Raw genomic sequence first — 25,625 nt, forward strand, 5'->3', positions numbered from 1 at the left:
ACACGCCCACCCTCGGCTCCTTCAAAGACCGGAAATGCCTGTTGTATTTTCCTTTGTTCCTCTTTTGGAATGAACGAGTCTGTGCATTGCCTCTCTGTCCATTGTCTTTCTGCACAGGGCTGACGCACTACGCAGGGCGGGGGCTCCGCATAGGGCGGAAGTGCACTATGACCTTGAAGCCGACTGCCCGGAGGCTGAGCAGCATGCTGGCCTTCGCCAGCCGCTTTTGGCTTTTTCCTTAACTGATTAGCTAGCATTTTATCTGGCTGGTACCCTTTTCTCTCATAATGAGCTGCTTCCTCCTCCAAGTCTGTTTCTTCAGAGGAGAATTCTTCATCTGATTCAGAGCTACTAAGAGCTGGCTCCTTGAGCTCATCTAGTGATGAGTATAGGCTCCTTCTCCTAGAGACCTCCGCTAATTGATCTTTTTTCTTTTCTTTTTTCTTTTCCTTCCTTCTAATCTCTCCCCAGGTATTCTTACCTGACCTAAACTTTTCCTCGGGTTCAAGACCCGTGGAAAGGCCTGTATACTTATTTTGTGTACCATATTTCCTCTTTGTTCCTACACTCTCTCCCTGCTTTACTTCTGATAGATTGCCCTGAATTTCATCCAGAATTTTCAGCCCTGCCTTAACCGCTTGATAACATGTGAAAAGGAACAAAAAGGCTCCTAACACTAGAGAAAGTTCAAGGCCAAACATACCTTGTAAAGCTATTTCCCACTTTACTTCTGATAGACTGTCTTGAATTTCGTTAGAAAGTTCAAGACCAGACTTACCTTGTAAAGCTATACTTACGGGTACTCTGTTCCCCAGCTGAAGAGTTCTGAATTCACGCAGTTGAATCCTTCTCAACAGTCTGTGTTGCGGGAACACTTCATTACCACCGTTCCCCAGCTGAGGAGTTCTGAATCCAGGCTGGATCCTTCTCAACAGTCTGTTTTACGGGAACACTTCCTTACCATGACCCGCAGTTCTGGTTCCGGAATGAGGGATCTTTCTTGGGCCAGTGATAGTAACCGTCCCGGGTTTTCTTGTCCCGGGTTTTCTCGTCCCAGGTCTTCTCGTCCCGGATTTCGGCACCAACTCTTACACGCGTTCTCGACCGGCCAGGAAAGACGCAACAAACCGGAATCTTCTGCAGCAAAAGCTTTATTCTTACATCTTCAGGAGCCAGAGAGCAAGAGAGCAAGAGAGAGAACGGCGAAACCCCGTCCCTTTTTTAAGGAGAATTATCCTCCGCCTAGGACGTGTCACTCCCTGATTGGCTGCAGCCCATCGGCCGAGTTGTCGTCACGGGGAAGGCAGAGCACATGGGGTGGAGAACTACCCTTGGCACATGCGCAGATTATTTGTTTACCACTTAGAACACAGGATGTCAGCGCCATCTTGTAATGGTGAATGTGAGGGCGGCTCCCCACAGAAATTCTTTTTAAAAAGATTTTGTGGAGATCAGTCACAAAATGTTGGAGAATTTACATTCATTAGAGCATAGTAATTTAAGTAGTAGACTTAAGTTTCTCAAGAGCGATGAAAAATTCACTCCTGCCTACTATCTTGTCATTGGTATTAGATAGAGTCTAACATATCATAAGCCTTCATTTAACATACTTACCTCTTGCAAAGTATACACACTAGACAGCCAGTGAGATGGACCAATGGGTAAAAGGATGTACCATCAAGTCTGATGATCTAACTTGCATATTCTATACTCACAGGACAGAAGCAAAGCACTCACTCTAGCAAGTTACTCTCTGACTGCCACACATGAGCTGTGATACAAGCATACACACATATGCAAAATAAACAAATAAATAAGTAAATAAATAAATAAATAAGATATAATAAAATTATACATAATAAATAATACTGAGTGAAGATTTTTTTACATACAAGTCAAATATTTTAAAGATGTAATTGGCTGGATTCAAACTTATAATCTTCCTGCTTGAGCTTCCCTGGGATTATAGGAAAGTGTCACGACACTCTTCATCATTTCCAGTCTGAAAACCAGCACCCCCACTCCCCTGGTGTCAACAATATTTCTGAAGACTTTGCTGATTCACTTTTGGTAGTTTTGTTCTGTGGTAAGATTTGTCCCATTGGATTTGTTTTGTAAAGATAAGTGGCATGAACCAGGGTGCTGATGTCAATAAACCTACTTTTCACAGCAGAGAGGTCTAGAAGGAATGGTTTGGAGGCCAGACACACCGGAATCCACTCTGTTTGTCTTGTGGGGGGTGTGATTAAATTCTCTTGTTCAGAAGTAATATCAGCAGGTTAATGGAGGGGGGCACTATAAAATCAGTTGGCCAAGAAGAAAGCTGGCTTTGACTGCCCTTCAGACAGAGATTACTAGGAGAGAGCCTGGTGGCCATGGAAGTTATAGTTGGACTTTGAAGTGGACAGCAATTAAACAGCAATTACCAGGGTTAGAGCATCCTATGAGTGACAACATGAAGGACCTTTAAAGAAAATAGATGTTTCCATTTAATTTTCAGAAAGGAGCTTCACTAAAAGAGATTGCACAGAGTAAATAAATAAGAGAGACACCTGTCCTGGACATAAAACAGAGAGCCTAAAGTGGAGGGTGGGCAGGGGAGGGGAGCAAAAAAGGGAAGCAGGGGGAAGAAAGAGATAGAGAGAGACAAAGAAATATTGAGAAATTATGGTGAGAGTAAGTTAGGGGCAGGAATCCTATACTTTTATCAAAATTTCCCTATAACTATTTAAACAAAGTGGTAGATGGAAGAAAAGTTCATACAAGAATGGCAAAAGAAGTGTAAACTTTTGGTACTATAAGAAAGATATGGAATTTCTGTTACTTAAAGGAAAAGTAGGTATCCAAGGGAATTTTTAATATTGAATATTAGCAAGTTACACTATTTCCTTGGTCTGATGTGTCTGAGAAGTTTTTCAAATTTGTCCCTTCCAAATGATTTTTAAAATGTTCATGTAGCCCTGTGTTCTCAATTCCTGCTTAGAAATCAGTCTGCTTTCATCCTTTCTATTCTCAGGAATAAATTTATCACTTAGAACTGCACATATGTAGTGGGTTTGGCCTAATGCTGCTTGTGTTATAATGTTAAATCTAGTTCCCAAAACTGCAAGTGTCTGCATGTAAGACACTGAGGGGCCCTGCCCCCAGTTGGTTCTGATTGGTAAATAAAGACTCCAGCAGCCAATGGCTGGGCAGAGCAGGCAGAGGTGGAACTTTTAGAATTACCAGGCTGGGGACAGAGAGAAAGGAGAAAGAGAGAGATCTGCAGGGAGAGTTTGGAGGAAAGAAGACACCATGCCAGAGGAGAGTGGAGGACAGATACACATAGCCATCATGTGAAGGTGCCAGGAAAGAGAGGCCCAAAGGGCTGCCCAACTGGGTCCAGGGCAGCCAAGGAAAAATATAGAATTTAGTAAGTGATAACCCAGGATTATCAGCGATTATCAGCGGGAGGTAGATTCTAACAGCATGGAGATTAGGCAGTGACCCAGATATTGCCCTGTTTAAGGCATCTGGAATCAGAACAGCCCAGATCAACAAAGCAAATTCTCACTTGTGATGGTGAGGATATGAGAGAAGAGGAATACTTATTCATTGCTGGTGGAAGTAAAAACTTATATAGCCACTACAGAAATCAATGTAGGAATTCGTTAAAAAGATGAAAATCAATCTTCGGCAAGATCCAGCTATACCACCCTCGACATATCCTCAAAGGACACTATATCTGAATACAGAGATGCTTGCTCATCATGTTCATTGATCTCTATTCATAAAAGCCAAAAAAAAAAAAAACCCAAACAAACAAAAACAAAAACAAAAACAGAAAGAACCTAGATTTCTGACTCCTGAAGAATAGATAATAGAGATGTGGAACATTTACACAATGAAATATTCACCTGTTAAGAAAATTAATTTCTCTCCTATTGAGTCAAAATTTAAGTCTTTGTCTTGAGGATAGCTGAGTAGTTTCATTGTTCCATTTCTCTACTTCCACTGAGCTAGGACTGATTCCATTTTCCTCCATATTCTCTAGCCAATTTGCTTAAAACTACCTCCTAACTCAAACAGTTTATAAATGGTGTACTCCCTGATTATGATGGTTACTCGATACTAGCCATTATTAAGCCTCTCCTACCTGGCAAATGATGGGTTCTCCCTTCCTCAGTATCAACTATATCTAAGGAGTATCTTCCATTATTTCTACCTCGGTTTCTTCCCCATCATTGTCCAACTATTCCCAAGATTTCTGAGCTCTTGGGTTCTAGGAGGGGCTCTTCAACACAGATCTACCTTGGGCTCTCTCTGTAGTTCCTAAAGCTACAAAGAACAGAATGCCAGCAAATTCATCTCATCTTCCTTATTGCCTAGTTTACTCATTGTACATAAACATTCACACACAGAGAGAAAGGGGGGATGGCACTCACCTCAAAAAAAAAAAAAAGAGGTAGTTTACTCCAGAGCCAAATTTGAGTACTGTGACCCATAAAACATGGAACTAGGTTATCCTGGTTTCATGTTTCCATGTGGAATATGTCTCATGAGGTCTTTTAGTGGCAGAACAAAGAAATTCATAAATCAAGGCAAGTTTAAAACACATTAATGGGTACATCAGAGAGTCAGTTACAAAAAGGAGGGGTTTTGTTTGTTTGTTTGTTTGTTTGTTTGATAAGTCTTGGATGCTCTCTTATGATACTCTTAGCTTCTGGGTTGATAGAAACCAGTGGACTTTTAAGTCAATAGATTACAAATAGTTGTTAATTATTAGTCACAGGAAGTTAGCTATGACATAGAGGTGAGCAAAGGATTCAGGAAGCTAGAATTAACCCAACATAAGGTAACTAGGATATGGATCTGCAACATTCCAACTTCTCCATATCACTGGAGTTCTAGTCAATCAATCTTTCAGGCGCACCTTCTTTTCAAGAATTCTCACTGGTAGCTTCACCTATCAACAGAGCATCATATTTTGTGCATACTAGTGGCCACGTATTATTTGTGAAATACTGTAAGTTCCCTAGTAGCTAAAAAGGTTCATTGTTAGGATCTGATGTAGATTAGACTGAATCTTGAACAGAATGCCAATCTTCAGGAAAGAATATCTGATAAAAAATTAAGAAAGAAATTTGTGAGTCATAAAACCTATTAGCCATTATAGTCCAGATCTAACTTATTTTTTCTTATGCCCTCTGTAGTGATATAACATTTACTTGTGACATTTAATAGGACTACTAAACCTAGACTTAAAATAATCAATAGCACAGTTTGACCTAACAAAGTGAACAGATGAAGGGGACATGTGTTTTAAATAACCAAAATTTGAATAAGGAATAGTCTCCTAATGATATTTCAAGTATAAACCATTTTCAGTGCCTACTTTCATTTAGAGCAATAGGCAATCAATTGTTACTTTCAAAGTCATGTTTAAAAATTGCATTTCTATCTGGCATAGTGGTACACACCTGTAATCTCGGTCTTTAGCAGGTGGAAGCAGGATCATGATTCGAAACTCATCCACGATTACACAACTTCAAGGCCAGCCAAGGCTACATGATGCTCAAAAAAAAACCCTTTTAATTTATCTTTTTCTAAGAAATTCAATGTTAATTTCAATTCTTAGAACATTTTATTAGTTATAAATTATGGCACAATATAGATAAAATCCATCTATTGAGTAAAAGAAAAATGTCTACAACTAGCTACTAATGTATACTAATAATTTTCCAGGGACTTATAAATTAACTTTAAGAATTTTACAAAGCTACTCTTGTTTGAAAAGCGTCACTATATATGCCAGAAAATGCTAGTTTCCCAGACGCATTTTTATCATCTCTGCAGACACTAGAAAGTGGCATTTGTGACATTTTTTTCACATTGCTTAAGCAGCTGTAGCTATGCTTCACTGCTGCCAAGGTCCTGACTCCTCCCTTCATGCTCCGCAGTGGCCTTCAGCACCCACTGGATCACAGAATTCCAACTTCTCTGCCTAGATAGTGACTCCAACTCCAGGGAATAGCTTCTGAAGTGAAGCTACGATAAATACATCAGGGCAGGAAAAAGAAGTATTGGAACTTGGAGGGATGGTTATTGTGACATCTTTCTGCAAGGAAGTAATCTTTAAGAATAGCACCACTGAAGAAAGCAAGCATGTAGAAGATGAAAGCAGAGTTACAGACTGAAAATTTCTAACAGGTAAGAAACTGAGAAACAAACTTGTCAAAAATAAATCTTGTAAATACGGTTTTCGGATATGCATTTTGTGCTAAGATATTCAGTATTATAAAATCATTAGAAACTAGAATTCTTCTGTTTCCAAGTTTAATAACACCAATGGATTTCTTGTTTCTGTGATCTTAAAATCAAATCCATAGCTCTAGAATGCACCATAGTAGGTATACAATTGAGTTTTATTGAGCAAATAATGGAGTGGAATAAAGAGGTTTATAATGTTAGTCAGGCCAATTGTACTTTTTATTAAGGCTAGGAAATAGTACAACATGTTTCTTGATACTTACTGTGGGTACTCACTGCAGATCTTCATTCTTAGGGGTGTACAAGATTCTAATTTTATTTGTCTTTGTTGAACTATTCATTTCACTGTTTTTTTTATTTAAATGACTACATATACAAAAATATGGCTTGATAATATGGTATGGAATATACAATTCTAATTGATCATGAACAAGTCAGTGGATCATAGTTCATAAATAAAAAATTAAGTGCCTTTCCTAGTGAAAGCGTGAGACAATGTAAAGATCAGGTTAAGACAGCCTGCCTTGTCCATGCATGACTGACTGCTTGGTGAATAAACTAATAAATGTGCAGTACTTTAAAAACCATTAATGCTCTAACAACTAAAGATTTTATTTGCATTAACATGATGATAGAATTTGAGGGGTTTGATCTTTGAAATTTAAGGAGAAAGTGTGAGTTCAGGAGTGTGTGTGTGTGTGTGTGTGTGTGTGTGTGTGTGTGTGTGTGCTACAGAATGTTCCTGCCAATTTTGAACAACTAAGAATAGAAAACATAGAACATTTTAATGAAAAGTATAACAAGAAAATAGTGGCAAGCATATAGAACTCTGAAGGCCAAGAGATTTGAACTGTGCTCATGGTGACGTTGGTCAAATGAGGGCAGTACAGAAGGATTACTTTCAAGGCAAAGAGTTTAGAGGGGTTTTTTTTAATATATATTTCTCAATAATGTAAAATATGTTTTTTTGTTTTCCTAAAATGTATCTAGAGTTAAAGAAAGAGGAAACAGAAATTAGAAATGGGCAGATGAACAGAAAATGAAGGTGTTAGTGATGAGAAAAAAGAATGATCAGGGACAAATACAATCCAAGTCTGTACCCTACTTCACCTTTCTTCCCTCCAATAAGAATTGTGTTAATTAAAAAAGAACACAACATAACAAAAAGACATCAAAATAAGTAAATAAAATCTCATTGAAGATTTCATAGGGTAATTATCGTATTTTGTTCACCTTAAAATATATAAATCCAAAATATTTTTAAGTTAATTTAACATGAAATTATTATACCACAATACATAAATAAAACACATCAAGGTAGACACTTCATAAGTAAGATATAATCAAATTGAAGGTTAGAGATTACCTACCTCTGTCATGTGCTACCCATAGATTTAACCAATAGTCACTCTTCATTTGAGATCTTACATCTGCAGCATTTCTACCAAGCAATTCAAGATGAACATTCCTAAAATAGAATTGTATCCTAAGAATCTTTTTATGACTTCAGTTCCAGATAAGAAGGATTTACAGACTGAAACTTCAGAGTTACCAATTAAGTAAAGTGCAAAGCCCACAGTGCAATCTAAGGCCCATATTTAGGGATTTCCCTGCTAATCTTTGAGCTGTGCAGAGAGCATTTGGGTAATACACCTCTTGCATTCATCTCTGAGTCCCTCCCAGATAAAGTCCATCCAACACTTTTCTGACTTTTCTGAGCTCTGAGCCTCTCTTGGAATTTATAGACTTGAGAGCCATTCTTTCCCTTGAATAGTAATCAACCTACAAAGGAAGGGAGGTTTCTTCACAGCCTTGTACTTGCTGTTGCTGGATGGCAAGTACCCCATCCTCTGTGAGCACATTAACAAGAAAGAACAGATAAAGGCTGCTGATGTTTACTCCTTTCTTGCTTGCTAGGGACTCTGTAAAGTTCTATGCATTTTCACATCTGTAAAGAGAAAGCTATTATCAGCTGTATTCCCAGGATTCATAGGAAGTGTGTTTTTCTAACAGACATCAAAAACTGTAGAGAAAATCAGTTATACACACACACGAGAGAGAGAGAGAGAGAGAGAGAGAGAGAGAGAGAGAGAGAGAGAGAGAGAGAGCTTTAGCTCCAGCTAATTTCTTGGATTTTCTGAGACTTGATTTTTCTGTAAATTAGAGAGAACTAGAACATTCCCACCCCTTCCCACAAAAATTCTACCCAAGTGGCAGACAATACAATAATGAACACTGTTTAGCAGTTTATGAAATGTTCTTAAGATACCATTTCATTGGCCATTATGAAGTAATAAAAAAGCCATTTTTAAATTTAATTTGACTGATGAAGAAGTTGAGCATGAGCTAGCAGCAGCTATGAGCTCTGTGAGGAAGCCCCATACCATGCTAGCACACCAGACTGCATACACAGTTAATGCCCATCTTCTTTTCTTTCTTTTTCCTATCTAAGTGAATTTTGCTTGGTAGAAAGCCTTTAGTTAGAAATCGACGCTTTCTATTTCTCATCTGTAGTTCTGGTCTATCAAGTGACATAAAAAGCTTGAATATACTTTGAAATGTCCCTTCAGCCAGTATCTGTGAACTTCAGGTGTGTAGAAATCCTGATGTTTTTAAACATGGCTATTTTTCCTTGTCACCACATCATTGATAAGTTCTTTTGGCTGTCTTTATAAAGTATACTGTGTTTATCAGTGGTTCTATTCATCCACGGTATTTTTATGGTGTTCTTCATTGTGGTGTTTATTGTACAAGCAAAAAGCATTCTTGAGGTTATTTCTTTCCAGTAACAATCTTCTAGGCCTTTGGACTCGGGGAAGAGCAAGCCAAAGTAATTTCACACTCTAAAGAAAAGTTCATGCCCTCCATTCCTATTGCTCAGTCTCCTTTATCAGTGTTATTTGTGTTTCTTCCCCCCAAGATTCCTAAAGAATAAACCAATATGAGGAGGGTTTTTTTTTCCATCCTTCCCTCTCTGCCCTCCTTCCATGTGTCCTCTTTAGGATAGAAATCTCACCATTAATTCTTTATTCATTAGCTTTGTGGTGTCTTCTGATATAAATAATTTCTCTGAATATGACCACTCTAAACTATGCTGAGCCATGGGTCCAGGGCTCCTTATCCACTGGACATTAGAAGAAATCTGGAGGAAGAAAGAATTGGTGGAACAGATTATAAACAAAATTAATTCTAAATAGTAGATGTCTATGCATTTAATTCCTTCTTTGATATCCCCAAAAGCTGAAGAGGAAACCAAACATTTACTTCATCCCAGAAAAGGAAGACACAAAAAGAGAATGCATACACTAGTCCACAACACCTGTGTTCTGTAATCCTAGCTCCCATCTTGAAGACGTTAACCTAGCTCAGGGCAGTGGAGGGGACAGTTTTTAACAGCACATACACTAAACATCTACTCTCTCCCATATGTTGAGGATGAGAGAATAATTCAGTTGTACATTGTTACTTAATTGTCACAACTCAAGCAGGTAGGCATTATTTACCTCCATTCTTAACATAGGAATCTGGCTTAAATCATTTCCAGTAATGCTTTCATTGGGTATTTCCAATCTACAGCCTGCAAGCTACATAGAAGTGGGTGATGGTAGATATGAGAGTGTCAGAACACAAATTCATGAGCACACTTTAAAAATTATAAAACTTTTTAAAATTTTTTTTGTAACTTAACCACATGGTTCTCACGCATGAACTTTGTAGGAGACAGTGTTGTATTCCAGTGTCAAAAATTCGGGTACAACTGCTTTGAACCTGAATTAATCCAATTCCATTATGCTGCTAGAAATACAATATGTTAGATAGTTTATAAGCAACAAATATTAATTTCTCATAGTTTTGCTCACTAGTAAGTCCAAAATCACTGTGCTGGCAACTTCAGGCATAGTGAGGACCACTGCCTGCTTTACAAGATGATGCTTTTGTAGAGGAAACAAGTACTAAGTCCTTACATGCAAAGGAGATAGAAGCAGCAAAATCCTTGATGGATGCTTAAGTTAAGAGGTGTACAGATCTTTGAAAGAGATGAGACACAAAGCCTTGCTTGTGTTAAGTAAGTACTCTACCACTAAGCTGCATCCAAAAGCACTCATCCCTCTTCATGTGGCCCTAATTCATGACTGGAAAGATTGTTTAGCCTGCTTATTTCCTAAAAGTCTTATCTCTTTGTATTGTTACCATGAATAAGAACCAGGCGTTTTTGGAATGGACATAAGCACTAACATTGACAGATACAAATCCAAACATAACCTTCTGGCCCTCATTGTACAATCTATACCTTAGTGATCTGCAGTCTATTGGATGAAGAGTGTACATATTCATATAATTCTTAAAGTAGGCAGAAATTAAAGGGGATGGAAATATATACTTGTACTGCCTTAGATAGTCACCAGGATGTTGTTACAGTCTTCGTTTACTGCTTCTGAAGCCTATACTGATAGAATTAATAAAATACTGAGAGAGAGAGAGAGGGACAGAGAGAGAGAGGGGGAGAGAGAGAGAGAGAGAGAGAGAGAGAGAGAGAGAGAGAGAGAGAGAAGAGAAGAAAACAAGGTAAGCCATCTGCTTAACTTATGTCCACATTCTCTCAAGAGCATTGTCCTATTTGTAGAATTATCTATATTGTTAAGAATCATCTCCATTGTTAAGATTTTGTGGGCTGGAGATCCAGCTCTGTTGATAAAGTGCTTGCCTAACATGCATGAAGTCCTAGGTTCTATTCCCAAGGCTACATAAAACCTTGTGTTGTGATGAATGCCTGTAATCCCAGTACGCAGCAAGGAGAGACAAGGAGGATCAGAAGCTTAAGGACATCATTTTGTACATAGTGAGTTTGAGGAAAGCTGAGGTTACATGGAACTCTCTCTCTCTCAAAAACAAAACAAAACAAAACAAAACCTTCTACTAATATTCTGGATTCTGTTTGATTTTTAGGATCTCAAGAGCATGCTGACGTCATTTATGTGTTTCCATCAGATACAGACAGAGATCATAAACATTTAACTCATTGATTATATGTTGAGAGTTGTCCCTCAAGAACCAATGGCCAAACATCCACTGAGGATACACGGAAGCTTAGAAAATCTCTAATTAAAATCCTGACATAATGGAAGTGCTCACAAACCAGCCAACACCTAATAAAACCAGTGGCAAGAGCAACAACTCGGCATTTTTCTACTTTGAATCCTGCCAACCCCCTTTTCTAGCCATACTCTTGCTACTCATAGCATATACTGTGATCCTAATCATGGGCATTTTTGGAAACCTCTCTCTTATCATCATCATCTTTAAGAAACAGAGAGAAGCTCAAAATGTTACCAACATACTGATTGCCAACCTGTCCCTCTCTGACATCTTGGTGTGTGTCATGTGCATCCCTTTTACGGTCATCTACACTCTGATGGACCACTGGGTATTTGGGAACACTATGTGTAAACTCACTTCCTACGTGCAAAGTGTCTCAGTTTCTGTGTCCATATTCTCCCTTGTGTTGATTGCTATTGAACGATATCAGCTGATTGTGAACCCCCGTGGCTGGAAACCCAGAGTAGCTCATGCCTATTGGGGGATCATCTTGATTTGGCTCATTTCTCTGACATTGTCTATTCCCTTATTCCTGTCCTACCACCTCACCAATGAGCCCTTTCATAATCTCTCTCTCCCTACTGACATCTACACCCACCAGGTAGCTTGTGTGGAGATTTGGCCTTCTAAACTGAACCAACTCCTCTTTTCTACATCATTATTTATGCTCCAGTATTTTGTCCCTCTGGGTTTCATTCTTATCTGCTACCTGAAGATCGTTCTCTGCCTCCGAAAAAGAACTAGGCAGGTGGACAGGAGAAAGGAAAATAAGAGCCGTCTCAATGAGAACAAGAGGGTAAATGTGATGTTGATTTCCATCGTAGTGACTTTTGGAGCCTGCTGGTTGCCCTTGAACATTTTCAATGTCATCTTCGACTGGTATCATGAGATGCTGATGAGCTGCCACCACGACCTGGTATTTGTAGTTTGCCACTTGATTGCTATGGTTTCTACTTGCATAAATCCTCTCTTTTATGGATTTCTCAACAAAAACTTCCAGAAGGATCTAATGATGCTTATTCACCACTGTTGGTGTGGTGAACCTCAGGAAAGTTATGAAAATATTGCCATGTCTACTATGCACACAGATGAATCCAAGGGATCATTAAAACTGGCTCACATACCAACAGGCATATAGAAACTGGTAAGCAAAATCAAAGCCCTTCTGTTATGAAAGAAAGAGAAGAAATAGTATGGAATAGGGCAAGGTGCAGAGGAAGCCAGACTTAAACACATAATATCTTTGGGCCCAGTTTTGCTTTAAGTTAAGCATGTCTACTCCATTCAGCCATAGAACACACAGAGATTTATCCCTACCCTTTCTTTTTTTCCTTTGGAAGAATAATAACTTAAACAACCTAGACATCATTACTGAGGAAGAGAACAAAAATGAGAGAGCATACAAGGACAGCAGAGATGTCTGGGGTACAAAATTCACGTTATTCGCTGGAATAGCTAGAAAGTTATTAGTTGTGCTGCAGGCAGGAAAAACCCATACTATGCCTCCTTTGCATCAAAGAAATTCAACTTTCGCATATGAGACTATAACTTGCAATCACATAACTATTCAATTAATTAGATAAATCAAAAAGCATACTACCATAAATTATTAATTAATTATATCTGGATTATAATTGAAAGCTTGTTTTAACATGTATACTGAACACTATAGTTATAATTAATTTCCCTGTCTGTATCTGACTCTGAAGTTGTTATAATGCTCCATTTCTTTTACTTACAATGCTATTAAGACTAGGAAAACTAGTCATTCATTCAATAGCACTCCAATTATAGCAGAGATCATTTTATCTAATGAATGTTCTGTGTCGATAGAGATTTCATTACAAAACGGCCTTTTATCCTGATGTCTTTATGTATATTAAGCAGGGGTTCGTTATAACTTTGTAAACTGGGAGATTATTATCAACAGTAGCATTATAATTAACTCCAGCATTCCAGAAAATTATCATCTATCTCAGTACTTAAACATTATTCAAGAATATTCACTAAATAAGACCATCGGCTAGATTATTTACAACAAGATAATTGACCTTTTGTTTAAACATCTGTTAGCTCAGAGACTTCTACTAATTCACACAAGCTTTACCATTTCCTAGGGTAAACCTCCCTGATACTTATTAAATTTGACTGCAGCCTATGTGTGTCATATACAAATGTAAGCATGTCTTCTTTTCAATAAATATTCTCCTAATACCTGTGATTATTTATTTCCCTTCTTGGACTCTATCATGGCCTTCTCCCTTCCTCTTTCCTTTCATTCTTTTCCAATTCTCATCAGAATGTCTATTCTCTGCTATTTCGGGGTGAATAAACCATGAAAGCACTACAAGGCACCCAAGGTAAGTAAAATGTGATGGCCTCATAATATGGGTTGGCAGGTTAGAATCCTGAAAGCACAAGAGTCTGACACCTTAGCAAACAAATGGTTGAGTCGCTCCCATTCTACCTCTCCCCACTGAGTTCTGTAATTAATATCCAATGTAATCCCTTACTTGCATAGTAAAGAAATACCAACCCTAGTTTCATTGTTACCCAACACTACTCAACTTACTAAAAGCAGGGAATACCCCAAACAAACACCAATGTTCCCTTGTGTGACCCACACTCCTACTGTCTCCTCAACCTGACTCCCCCTAGTTCCACAGTAAGAGTGGTTTTTCATCTGCTTCCTTTACTTTTCTTTAAAATGTGCCATTAACTTTCATAAAACAGAAGTTACTAATGTTATAACTTTATGACTGTCTGGTGTTTATCTTTTAAGGAGTAAAGAAAAAGAAAGCTTGGGAGACAAGAGCTCATCCTGTAATCAAGCTGTCCTCTAACTCATGGCAATAGACCTGCTTCAGTTTTGTCCTTAGCCACCACACCATGCTCTTAAATTTTTCAAAGGGCCCTCCATTAAGACAGCAAGAGAAGGGCCATCTGAGAGCTAGACCAGGGTATCCTAGGTTCACACTGGCTCTGGCAGGCCCTGAATGTCTGGGTGTGTGCAAAGAAGGCTAACAATAAGAATCCATCAGGAGAGCTGCCAAGTTTGAGCAAGGAAAGCAGAAAGCCTGCCAAAACCCTAGAGAGTCCTGCTCTGATCTGTCCCTTCACACGACCATGGAATGGAGTATAGAGAAAGTTCTGAACTTTACTGGTACTTCCTAGTTTGGATTAGCGTAGGGTCAAAGGAGTCAGTGAGTGACATCTGGAACTCTGAGCTTGTGGCTAAGTTTACCTCAAGCTCTGTTGCTGGGGACTGTCCCAGTTGCTAAGGAGAAAGTTTGATTGTTTGGTATTTTCCTTCCTGTCAGTAAATATTTCCCTTTTTTTGGCCACTGAGAAGTGGGTGCCAGGCTGAGATTAAGGACTATGCCATGAGACCCGGCTCTGACATTCAGAGAAACATATACACTGTATATATATATTATATTATATACTACAATGGCTGTATTCACTTATAAGATTAACCAAGAATTCTGAAAGCTTCCCTTCCTTTTGGCCAGACTGAAAGCTGCCTACGAGAAAATTCAGACCGTGTAAATGCAGAGTTAATACCAAAGGTGGAGTTAATTTGCACTTATGCACAAACAAGGATACTACAGAAGAGACAAAAAAATTTAGTGTTTCAGAATAGCTATGTCCAGGAATTCCTGCATGAAGTCAAGAATGAAATAAAGGGGGAGACAGAAGGTAAATGTTTCTTGTGGTCTGAAGATCTCTTTCCCCCATTTATGTGCTCTTCAAATCAAACTTGTAGTTGAAGTTGATGTTTCTCCTGAGAGAAAAGCTAAATGGTAGATAGTGGTAACAGGACCTCTAAAACTTGGTGATAGACTATTCTGTGTTTTTCTCTATTGTACATAGCTAAAAATGTTCTTTCAGGCTAGCCTCCAAACTTTTGAAGACCTTGTTTTTAATTCTTTCTATAGAAGCTTCTTACCATCCCCACCCATGAATATAAGATAGAACTAGGCAAAGAAAAAGTGCTTTGGAAACTGAAGAATATCTTGATATTAGTTTCTCAAAATAATTTGGAATTATATCCAGTCCTATAAATCAATCCAATAAATCCTTTTATGTTTATACATATTTATAAATACATACATACATGATAATAACAAATCTTTGCTTGAAAGTGGTATATAGACCTAAATATAAAGACTTAGTGTCTGGCAGAGTAGATGCTAAAAAGCTATTGAAATATCAACACTTATAACATTTTTGATGACAGGAATACAAACAAAACCACTCTACCTCCTAGGAGGATTTAAGAACAAAGTAGACTTTTTTGGCTGTCTTAGTCTCTGTTGTATTGCTATGAACAGACACCATGACCAGGGCAACTCTAAATTTAATTTAAAAAGAAAAAAGCTTGCTTACAATTTCAGAAAGTTAGTTCAGGATCATCATGGTGGAAAGTGTGGCAACACATAGCAGGTGCTGCAGTAGCAGAGAATGTTACATCCTGATCAGCAATAGAGACACTGGGCCTAGCAAGGGCTTTTGAAACTTTAAAGCTCACCCCCTGTGACATGCCTCCTTCAACAAGACCATGCCCCTTGATCCTTCCAAACAGTTCACCAACTAGCAACTACACATGAAAGTATTCTTGCCTGTGGGGATCAATCATTCTCATCCAAACCACCACAATGGCTCGAATGCCATTTGGTAATGAGAGATAGCTAACTGACATGTCTTGGAACTTAGTAGAAATCCTCTAGAAGCACCTATTTTGCTGTACTGGAAGATTCCTGAAGCAAAAAGCTTTTAAAATAAAAAGACTTCCAGGACACCTGGTCTCTAGAAGAATGATACTGTAAGACCCCTGATGCTGGGCCTCTGCTCATGTCCCGGGATGAGCTGGCCAACACCCCAACATCTCAAGAGAAAACCACACCTGATGCAAACTGCAAGAGGTTTTATTATCAGCTAGCTGTGGACAAAGTCCCTCCGCCATGCAGGGCAGGGGAGTTCGTCCCCAAGCAGTGACAGTAGGGGGCTTTTAACAGCTAGCTGAGGGGTTGGGAGGAGTTGGGAGGAGAGTTGGGAGGAGTTGGGAGGAGAGTTGGGAGGAGTTGGGAAGAGTTCATCTCTTCCAGGCATCCTTGGTGAAATTTACAAGGCAGGAGTGGGGAGTGAGTTCTTTCTGAATTTTTATCTCCATGTCCTCGGCACAGGAAGGCAGGCATCTCTGGTTGTACAGTATAGAAACAAAAAGGCTTTTGCTGGCTATAGAAAACAAAGAGCTTCTTTTTAGCTGTATTTTTAAAGATCAGGGAAAACAAGCTTGGGGAACATCCAGGGGCTTTACCTTCCAGGGAGAAATGCTCTAAGTCGGGGTCTCACAATACAATTAGTGTTCTGTGAGAGAAACTAGATTTTCTATAATGTGAAAAACAAGAGAGCTCTATTCTTTCGGAGAATGAAATTCTTCTTTAACAAGGAAACAATGATGCTAAAAACAAAAGTTCTGGAGTTAAGACCAAAGAATCCAAAGCCTATAAGAAGTTTTGGCATACAGAGGCAAATCAGAAATTTAGCTTGAGATTTGGGCAAATCATCTATCCACCCATTCAATCAAATAAAATGCTTAATAATCATCTACTATGTGCTGAAATGCAACAGGCAGCAAGGGAGGCATAAACTATGTTCTCATTGATTTAAGGTCTATCATAAATTATAGCTTTTTTAAAAAATATGGAAAAAATAAACTGAAAATTGGGGGTTATAGCTCAGTGGTAGAATAGCTGTTTAGAATATTTAAGGCTTAATCCCTGGTACTGCAGAATAAGAAGCAGAAGAAGGACTTTGAGGAGAAGAAGGGAAGAAAGAGTAGAGAAGGTGGGGGAGATGAAACAATGGCAGAGGAGGAGGAAACAGAGTAGAACAGTAGTAAAGTGAACAAAGATATAATAGAAAAAGTATATCACAAATATATTTATCAAGAATTTTCTGTAGGCTTATATTTTTAAACCTACTTTAATAAGTGTACTTAAAGGCTTTAACCTCCCTTCTAGCCCTCCACCCACCAGTGGTACTGGAAAGAAAAGGGTAATAAGGCAAAGGAGGATGTGGACTCGTTTAGAAATAGTTCTTTCAGTCGAATCCAATCTGCATTATCAGGATATCAGTAGTTTAGTTTGCATGAATCAGCAACAGTAGCTCCATCCACTCGCAAACACCATATGAGTCAGCAACAGCAGTTTAATCCAGAAGAAACTATGAGGCTCTGCCAATTGGCCCTAATCTGCAGAAGTGGCAAGAAGCCACCAAGACATCACCAGAAGTTTTTTGTTTTGTTTTGTACAAGGTCACAAAAAAATGACCTGCAAAGAGTGGCAAGGCGAACCAATACCACACAGCAACATCTATTATCTGTTGGGTTATATTTACTCTTTTTAAACATCATGTGTTCTCTCAAGCATCCACTCAAGCAAAACAGTACATGTCTTTTTTTTTTAAGGTAGCTTCCAGAAAACCATCATGTGTCTGTTTTCAGAAAAACATCCTCCCACAAATCTGCTTCAACAAAAATATCCTCTCATAAGACAATTTCCAGAAAAGCATCATATGATACAAGTGACTCTCCAAAGAAACCAAAATTTTCCACTTCAATTATCTTTATCTAAGAAGTGGAGAGTCTTTCTGGAAGATGCAGAGGATGAATAGAAGTTAAGCTGGAATGATGTGGGGCTAGAGTTCTCTTAGCTGCTTTGTGAATTCCAGAGAGCAAAGGGACAACACACATCTTATCTCTCGACTCGTATCTCAATCAATCCTAACAAGGATATTGAAGGTAAATGAACCCACTCCACTTCAGAAATAAGGAAACTGCTGGTTAGGCATGTCTCCCTGAGTCAGGCAGAGGTAAATCTAGCATCTGATTTGGAAGAATAAGCTATATAAAAGAAGAATGCCCATAATCCAGACAATTACAAGGGTAGGAATTAAAAGGGAAAGTAGGATAAAGTCTTCTCACTAGAACCTACATCTTCAGATCCTACAGGAAACCAATGGTCATTCAGAACAATTATGCATTTGGATAAATTTGCAAAAAATGGGATTAAAACCTAGTATCCTGACTGGTCCTGACCAGCATTCCTGTCTGCTAGCAATAGTAACACGGGGTACATGTGACCTGCCAGTCTGTTCAGATAAATAACTTCAAGGGGAATTGATGTCCAGATGGTACACATTACTCTTACAGTAAAATGGCCATGCTTTTTATACAAATGAGAAGAATGTCAGCACCAAGCTCCTGAACGTTTAGCCAGACACATTTAAGTGAAGTCAAGCCTCAGAGATCCATGGAACACTTGAGGACCATTTCTAGGCAAAGCCACTCCTCATCCATACATCTTCTAGAAAGCATGTCCACAGTCCCTAAAGTTAGAAAAAAAAAACTGGACTTCTGCACTCCTGCTGGAAATTATGAACCCAGGTCTTTCAGAATTAAATAGTGGGTGTGGGTTTAGAGCCTAAGAGAAATGTTGGATACCTGGATTAGTGGAAGAATTTGAAATATGGCTTATAAGACAAAAATTCAGCAGGACCTAGTCCTACAATAATTGTAAAGAGACCTTCGTTTCTCATGTAGCAAGGAACAGAAAGCACTGGATGGATCTCACAGACTTTCTCATCCTTCTGAGAAGCCACATGAAATATTAACTTGCCCACTGTTGTTAATATCACCAACTTGTTTAGATTGAGAATTGAAATGAAAACATACATCAGTGTGTGTTTATGAGGGCATTTCTGGAAAGGTTTAACTGAATGAGAAAACACATACTGAATATGGGATGTGTATTTCTCTCTGTGTGTCTGTCTCTCATATACACACTGTGTGTGTACATGTGGATGTGTGTCTGTCTCTGACTCAATCTCTTTCTTACACTCTGTGTGTCTGTGTGTTTCTGTTTCTCTGTCTCTTTCTCACACACTTTCTCTGCATGTGCAGGTGGGTGCACATGTGCTTGTGTGTGTGTGTGTGTGTGTGTGTGTGTGTGTGTGTGTGTGTGTGTACTTCTTCACCATGACAAACTTTACACTCAATCTAGGAGACAAAATAAATCATCTTTTCTTTAAATGTTTTTGTCAGCTATTAATCACAGCAATGAGAAAAGTAACTAATAATCTTATTATTTCAGAACTACAGTGTAATTGTATCTATTGTTGACAGGAATGGGAACTATTAAGATCCTTTTGAAAAAAAAATCCTTTTGAATCCATGAATCTGTCATTTTTATCGGAATTCTTCATAGACTTGTTTTGGAGCCCTAAGCAGGACATTTAATACCCACACCCACACCCTTGTCTTTGTCCATGGAATAGAATTTTTTGTGGTGTTGCTTCTAAGAGTGGAGAAAAAAACATAAAACACGCCATCAAAAACACATATACATAATCTTCAAAGCAGAACTAACACCAACACCCCTCAATTATTCCATAACAGAAAAGAAAGAAACACTTTTCAAATTGGGTAAGGCAAAGCAAGAATTACCCAAAACCAGATAAAAAGCATTACCAAAAACAAATAAAGAGACAATAAAAGGAATAATTGAGGCCAATTTCCATAGTGAACAGAGACACTAAAACCCTTGCAGATTGAAATCAAGAACACATACACAAGAGTATTTGGCACATGCAAGTCACCTTCATCCCAAAATTGCAGGGATGTTTTAACACGTGAAAATCAATCAATGTAATTGACCACATAAATTGACTCCAGGACAGAAACTACAGAATCCAACATTCCTTCATGATAAAAGTCCTGGAGATTCCAAGAGTGCAGTGGGCATATCTCATCATAGCAAAGGCAATATAAAACAAACATATAGCCAACATCATGTTAAATTGAAAGAAATTTGAAGTATTTCTCACCAAGTCAGAAATAAGACAAGGTTATTTACTCTCTCCACTTCTGTTCACTATTGTGCTTAAAGACTTAGCTAGAGAAATAAAACAAATGAGAAAGGTAAAGAGGGTGTAAATAGGAAAAGGGGGGTCAAATAATCATTATTTGAAGGTGACATGATTCTCTATATAAAAGGTTTTTTAAAAGCAATCAGAAAACTCCTGCAACTGATGAACATACTCAGCAAAGTAGCAGAAACAAAATTAACAAGCAAAAATCAGCAAGTCCCTTCATATATATCAGTGACAAATGAAGCGAGAAAAAATTAGAGAAGCAACCTCATTCACAATAGCCTCAAAGCAAATATATCTTGCAATACCTCTGGCTAATGAAGTAAAAACCTATGCAATGAAAACCTTAAGACACGAAGGAAAGACTTTGCAGAAGATACTGATGGGAAGACCTTCCATCCTCATGGATTGTCGAGATTAACTCTGGGAAAATAAATATCATGCCAAGAGTAACCTAAAGATTGACCACAGTCCTCATCAAAATCCCAATTCAATGCTTCACGGAAATAGGGAAAAATCATATAAAATACCCAAAGATATGCAATAACCAAAATTATCCTGAACAAGGAAAACACTGTTGATAGTATCGCCATTCTGGATTTTAAATTATAATATAGTGCCATGGTAATCAAAACAGAATGGTACTTGTATAAAAACAGACACATTGATCAAAGGAATAGAATTGAGAACTTTCACAAATTATCCATGCTCCTACACTTAGCTGGTTTTGAAAGGGGGATCAAACTAAGCAGTGGATAGTTGGTTCGTGTCCAAGCTTACTATGGGTATCTATACAAAACAGTTCTGCTGACTTCTATCATGATTGGTTTCCAAGAGTACAGAACGTAACAGAATATAATCAATTTTGGCATTACAAGGTTTCCTGATAACAGCAGAAATATATGAAAAGGTTTCCTTATAATGTCAGTCTAGCCAATGTTACCCAGGCCTTAACATTTTACCTTGGTCTTAACATTACAAATAGGTCCTAATATTTCACCTAGTCCTTAACAATAGCACCTTTTACTTATTTTTACTGACATTACACAGACAGTATAACTGAGGTTCAGAAAGGCTAACTAACCTGTTCAGAGATTGCCAGCTCCAAGGGTGGATTTTGTCATCTCCATTACATAAACCAGACAATTAAACCCATGAAAGATGACTAGAAGTAAGTGGGTTTGACTTTAAGTCCGCATCTGTTGGATTCTGAAGTATATTCATTTATTTGAGTCTTATTCAATCTTGGCATGAATTGTCAATAGCAAATATTCACAGTCAGTTCCTTCATTTTTACCCCCTTTTGTATTCTGACAATGGCTTTATCTGAGCAGGTGCCTTCAAAGGGAAGGCATCAGAATGGACAGGTGAACACCGAATCCTGGAGTTCTGAAGCAGCACACACTTTCCTGGGGCAGCTGCTGCGCTCTTCCCACTGCAATGGTCTTATTTATTCCTTATTTGCCTTTCAGACACTTAGTACCTCCTTAACTAGCGAAATGACCCCTCTTATCTAACCAATGACAGAGGCCTCTCCCATTTTCTTATGGCTCACACAGTCCTCAAAATCATCTTCAGTGGAAAAAATCAAAACTACTTCAACATACCCTCTCCTAAACTACCTTAAAAAGCATAATTTAAATGAGCAGTTCCTCAAGAAAGAATCTGGTTAGAATTTTAGTTAGTTGGTTAGTTGGTTAGTTTAAAGATAAATATCACTGTGCATCCTGAACTGACCTAGAGCTCACTATGTAGCCCAAGCAGGCGTAGAACATGGAGTTGCAGTCTCAGCCTTCAGGGTGACATGTGCTACCATGCCCAACAAAGCCTTAACTATTGAGTGAACTGATTACTTAAACTTGGAAGAATTAATTCCAAGTTTTTACATTTTAATAGTAGAGAAAGTATTCTGAGTCTAGGTAGAGAATATGGACACAGAAGTGGATGCTCACAGTCAGCTATTGGATGGATCACTGGGCCCCCAATGGAGGAGCTAGAGAAAGTACCCAAGGAGCTAAAGAGATCTGCAACCCTATAGGTGGAACAACGATATGAACTACCCAGTACCCCCCAGAGCTCATGTCTCTAGCTGCATATGTATCAGAAGATGGCCTAGTCGGCCATCAGTGGAAAGAGAGGCCCATTGGTTGTGCAAACTTTATATGCCTCAGTACAGGGGAATGCCAGGGTCAAGAAGTGGGAGTGGGTGGGTGGGGGAGTGGATGGGGGAGGGTGTGTAGGACTTTTGGGATAGCATTGGAAATGCAAATGAAATAAATACCTAATAAAAAAGAAGGAGGAGGAGGAGGAGGAGGAGGAGGAGGAGGAGGAGGAGGAGGAGGAGGAGGAGGAAGAAGAAGAAGAAGAAGAAGAAGAAGAAGAAGAAGAAGAAGAAGAAGAAGAAGAAGAAGAAGAAGAAGAAGAAGAAGAAGAAGAAGAAGAAGAAGTTGTAAGTCAGGAATTAAGGTACCTAACAACCCTTTTCCAGTGTCTTTGCTTTCAAGCCACCACTAAAGACAAGAGCAAAGATGGGACTCTGCTGCCACCTGGTGACAGAATTGAGAAGCATTGAAAGAACCATAGCTGGACAACCTAAATGGCTCTGTGGGAATCAAACTCATCAAACTCATCCCTGTACTACTTTGGCACTGGGCTCTGTAACTCATAGCACACTCTTAACTTTATTCTTTCATTTTACTTTCTTAACAATTTAATGTTGTAGAAGAAACCAAAGCTCAGAAAGAATACTGTGAACAAAAGTTCTCTGAAAATATCTGTGCCTTCCATTGAACCTTCTATAAGGCTGGTTAACTGGTTAGCACCTCAGTGACTGCAGAAACTTTGGAAGGTTACAAGTCCAGAACCAAATTATTTGGATAACCTCAATCCCTCTTAATAGCCCTTTTTGTATGTGAGCTAACATCTTTGTGACATTAGGTAAATTCTTTGAAATATGTAGACACCTTCCCCTCACCAATCGCATAGCTAAGAGTATCATCAGAGATGTACAAGACCAATAGCAGAGATTCCCTACTTTAATCTACCATCTCAGTTACAATTTCTATTGCTGTGATAAAAACACCATGGCCAAAAGCAACCCTTCGAGAGGAAAGGGGTAATTTCAGCTTATACTTCCAGAACCTTGATCATGGTGACTATTTCACAGTGTGCATGTCTTAGTCAGGTTTCTATTCCTGCACAAACATCATGACCAAGAAGAAAATTGGGGAGGAAAGGGTTTATTCAGCTTACACTTTCCACATTGCTGTTGATCACCAAAGGATGTCAGGCTGGAACTCAAGCAGGTCAGGAAGCAGGAGCTGATGCAGAGGCCATGGAGGGATGTTACTTACTGGCTTGCTTCTCCTGGCTTGCTCAGCTTGCTTTCTTACAAAACCCAAAACTACCAGCCCAAAGATGGTACCACCCATAAGGGACCCTCCTCCCTTGATCACTAATTGAGAAAATGCCTTACAGCTGGATCTCATGGAGGCGTTTCCTCAAGGGAGGTTCCTTTCTCTGTGATAACTCCAGCTTGTGTCAAGTTGACACAAAACCAGCCAGTATGGTGCATGTATATGAAATAATTAAGTTGTAGATAGTTTTTTTAAAATCCTTTGGTTAAGGGAAAGACAAAATATAAACACATGTAAGGTGTAAATTGGGTGTTAAGTGGCTGAGAAGAGAGCGAGGATCCCTCTGGTTTGGTGGTTAGGGTTCAGGTCTTGAAGGTAGATAAAGAAGAGTCCTTATGCAGTTAGCACATTAAGTCCCCTCCGAAGTCACGCCTTTACAGGTCCTCCTCCAATTCCTTCTTCATCTCACTCTAAATGTAAGGTTTTTTCCAAGAATTTAAAAGAGAGAATGGGCTTTGAAATATGTAGGCCTTGCTCCAAATCCAATCTCTGATATTTTAGACAACATGAGAAAGTTATGGATACACACACACACACACACACCAGCCTCAGTTACTAGACCTATAAATAAGGCCTTATAAAAACATTCATTTAGAACTCATGAGATTTCTCAGTGATTAGAAGTGATGGCTGCCAAACCTAAAGACTTGAGTTCAATTCCTTGGACCTATATGGTTAAGCTACAATTCCCATGAGATATCCTGTGACCACACCAAAAAAACTCAGAATATTCATATTAAAAGGTTTATGCCGCCGGGCAGTGGTGGCGCACTCCTTTAATCCCAGCACTTGGGAGGCAGAGACAGAGGCAGACAGATTTCTGAGTTCGAGGCCAGCCTGGTCTACAGAGTGAGTTCCAGGACAGCCAGGGCTACACAGAGAAACCCTGTCTGAAAATAAAATAAAATAAAATAAAATAAAATAAAATAAAATAAAATAAAAATAAAATAAAAGGTTTATGCATATGTGTGAATCCAGTGAAACAGGATGCACAGAGTTATACGTACGTTGAAAGATACTAAAGGCGATCAAATGGCACTTTATCTTGTTATCCCTGTGGTTCACCCATTCTCCACTTGCCTGCTGTCTCCTTCACCTCCTCCCTGTGTTCCACTTTTAAATTTCTGTCCATCCTAGTGCCAAATCCCTCACTGGGCATCATTACCTCTGTTCACATACCCCATGCTGCCCTGTGACTTAGCAATTTGTATTTCTCTGTAAGTTTCCACTCTGCTCTGCTTTGCTGTGCTTCAGGCAAGGCAAGAGATACAACGTATTCATTCTGCCCTACTACTTAGCACAAAATGATTTGAAGTACCAATAGAGAAGTGATTGGTTAAGGAATAAAATTGTAACTGGGCCTGAGGAGGTGGGGAACGAAAATACAACATGATTCTAAAAACCTTTTTAACATAAATGCTAACCTGGTAATATTGTCCATTAATCCATTGACTCCTGTAGAATCCATTGAAAAGGATGAATTGAGTTACAAGACTACAGACAGTCTTGTAACTGTTGGTAACTAGGGGGTAGATATGCATACAAATAGGAGCCTAGAGCTCTGAGGCAGCTCAGAAATTGGTATAGGACTTCCTCCAACAGCCAGGGCCATGTTGAATATATGTGGTGTAGGAAATGTATTCACTTTAAAATGGTCACCAGGGGACTGGAAGGATGGATGGCTCAGATGCTAAGAGCAGTGACTGCTCTCCCAGAGGACCCAGGTTCCATTCTCAACACCTATATGGCAGCTCACAACTGTCTGTGACTGCTCCTGGCGATCCAGTGCCCTCTTCCAGCCTCCACAGGTACTACCCAACAAATGGTGCAGGTGTGCATACAGACAAAACACCCAAATGCATAAAATAAAAATTAAATGAATGTTTTATTAAAAGAAGAATGGACACTACTTTAAGGCCAAACAGAAGA

At 38.9% G+C, this 25,625-nt stretch overlaps 1 protein-coding gene and 1 long non-coding RNA gene across 2 annotated transcripts; one reads left to right on the forward strand and one right to left on the reverse strand.

Moving 5' to 3' along the window:
- Positions 1-3,867: 3,867 nt before the first annotated feature.
- Gm41716 lies at positions 3,868-7,691 on the reverse strand. Its single transcript, XR_877371.2, has 3 exons — positions 7,620-7,691; positions 5,460-5,543; positions 3,868-5,099 (listed from the first exon to the last, which is right to left on the reverse strand). It is a non-coding gene; the product is annotated as a predicted gene, 41716 (long non-coding RNA).
- On the forward strand, positions 5,963-13,555 carry Npy6r (neuropeptide Y receptor Y6). Its single transcript, NM_010935.4, has 2 exons — positions 5,963-6,189; positions 11,197-13,555. Exon 2 carries the CDS (start codon positions 11,369-11,371, stop codon positions 12,482-12,484), a length of 1,116 nt encoding a protein of 371 aa, NP_035065.1. The 5' UTR covers positions 5,963-6,189; positions 11,197-11,368; the 3' UTR covers positions 12,485-13,555.
- The last annotated feature ends 12,070 nt before the right edge of the window (positions 13,556-25,625 follow it).

Source organism: Mus musculus, chromosome 18, assembly GCF_000001635.26.
Source record: "Mus musculus strain C57BL/6J chromosome 18, GRCm38.p6 C57BL/6J".
Classification (NCBI taxonomy): domain Eukaryota; kingdom Metazoa; phylum Chordata; class Mammalia; order Rodentia; family Muridae; genus Mus; species Mus musculus.

Bases quoted from the DNA above. Each gene is read 5' to 3' on its own strand.
- Npy6r (NM_010935.4), top strand. From the start codon at position 11,369: ATGGAAGTGCTCACAAACCAGCCAACACCTAATAAAACCAGTGGCAAG.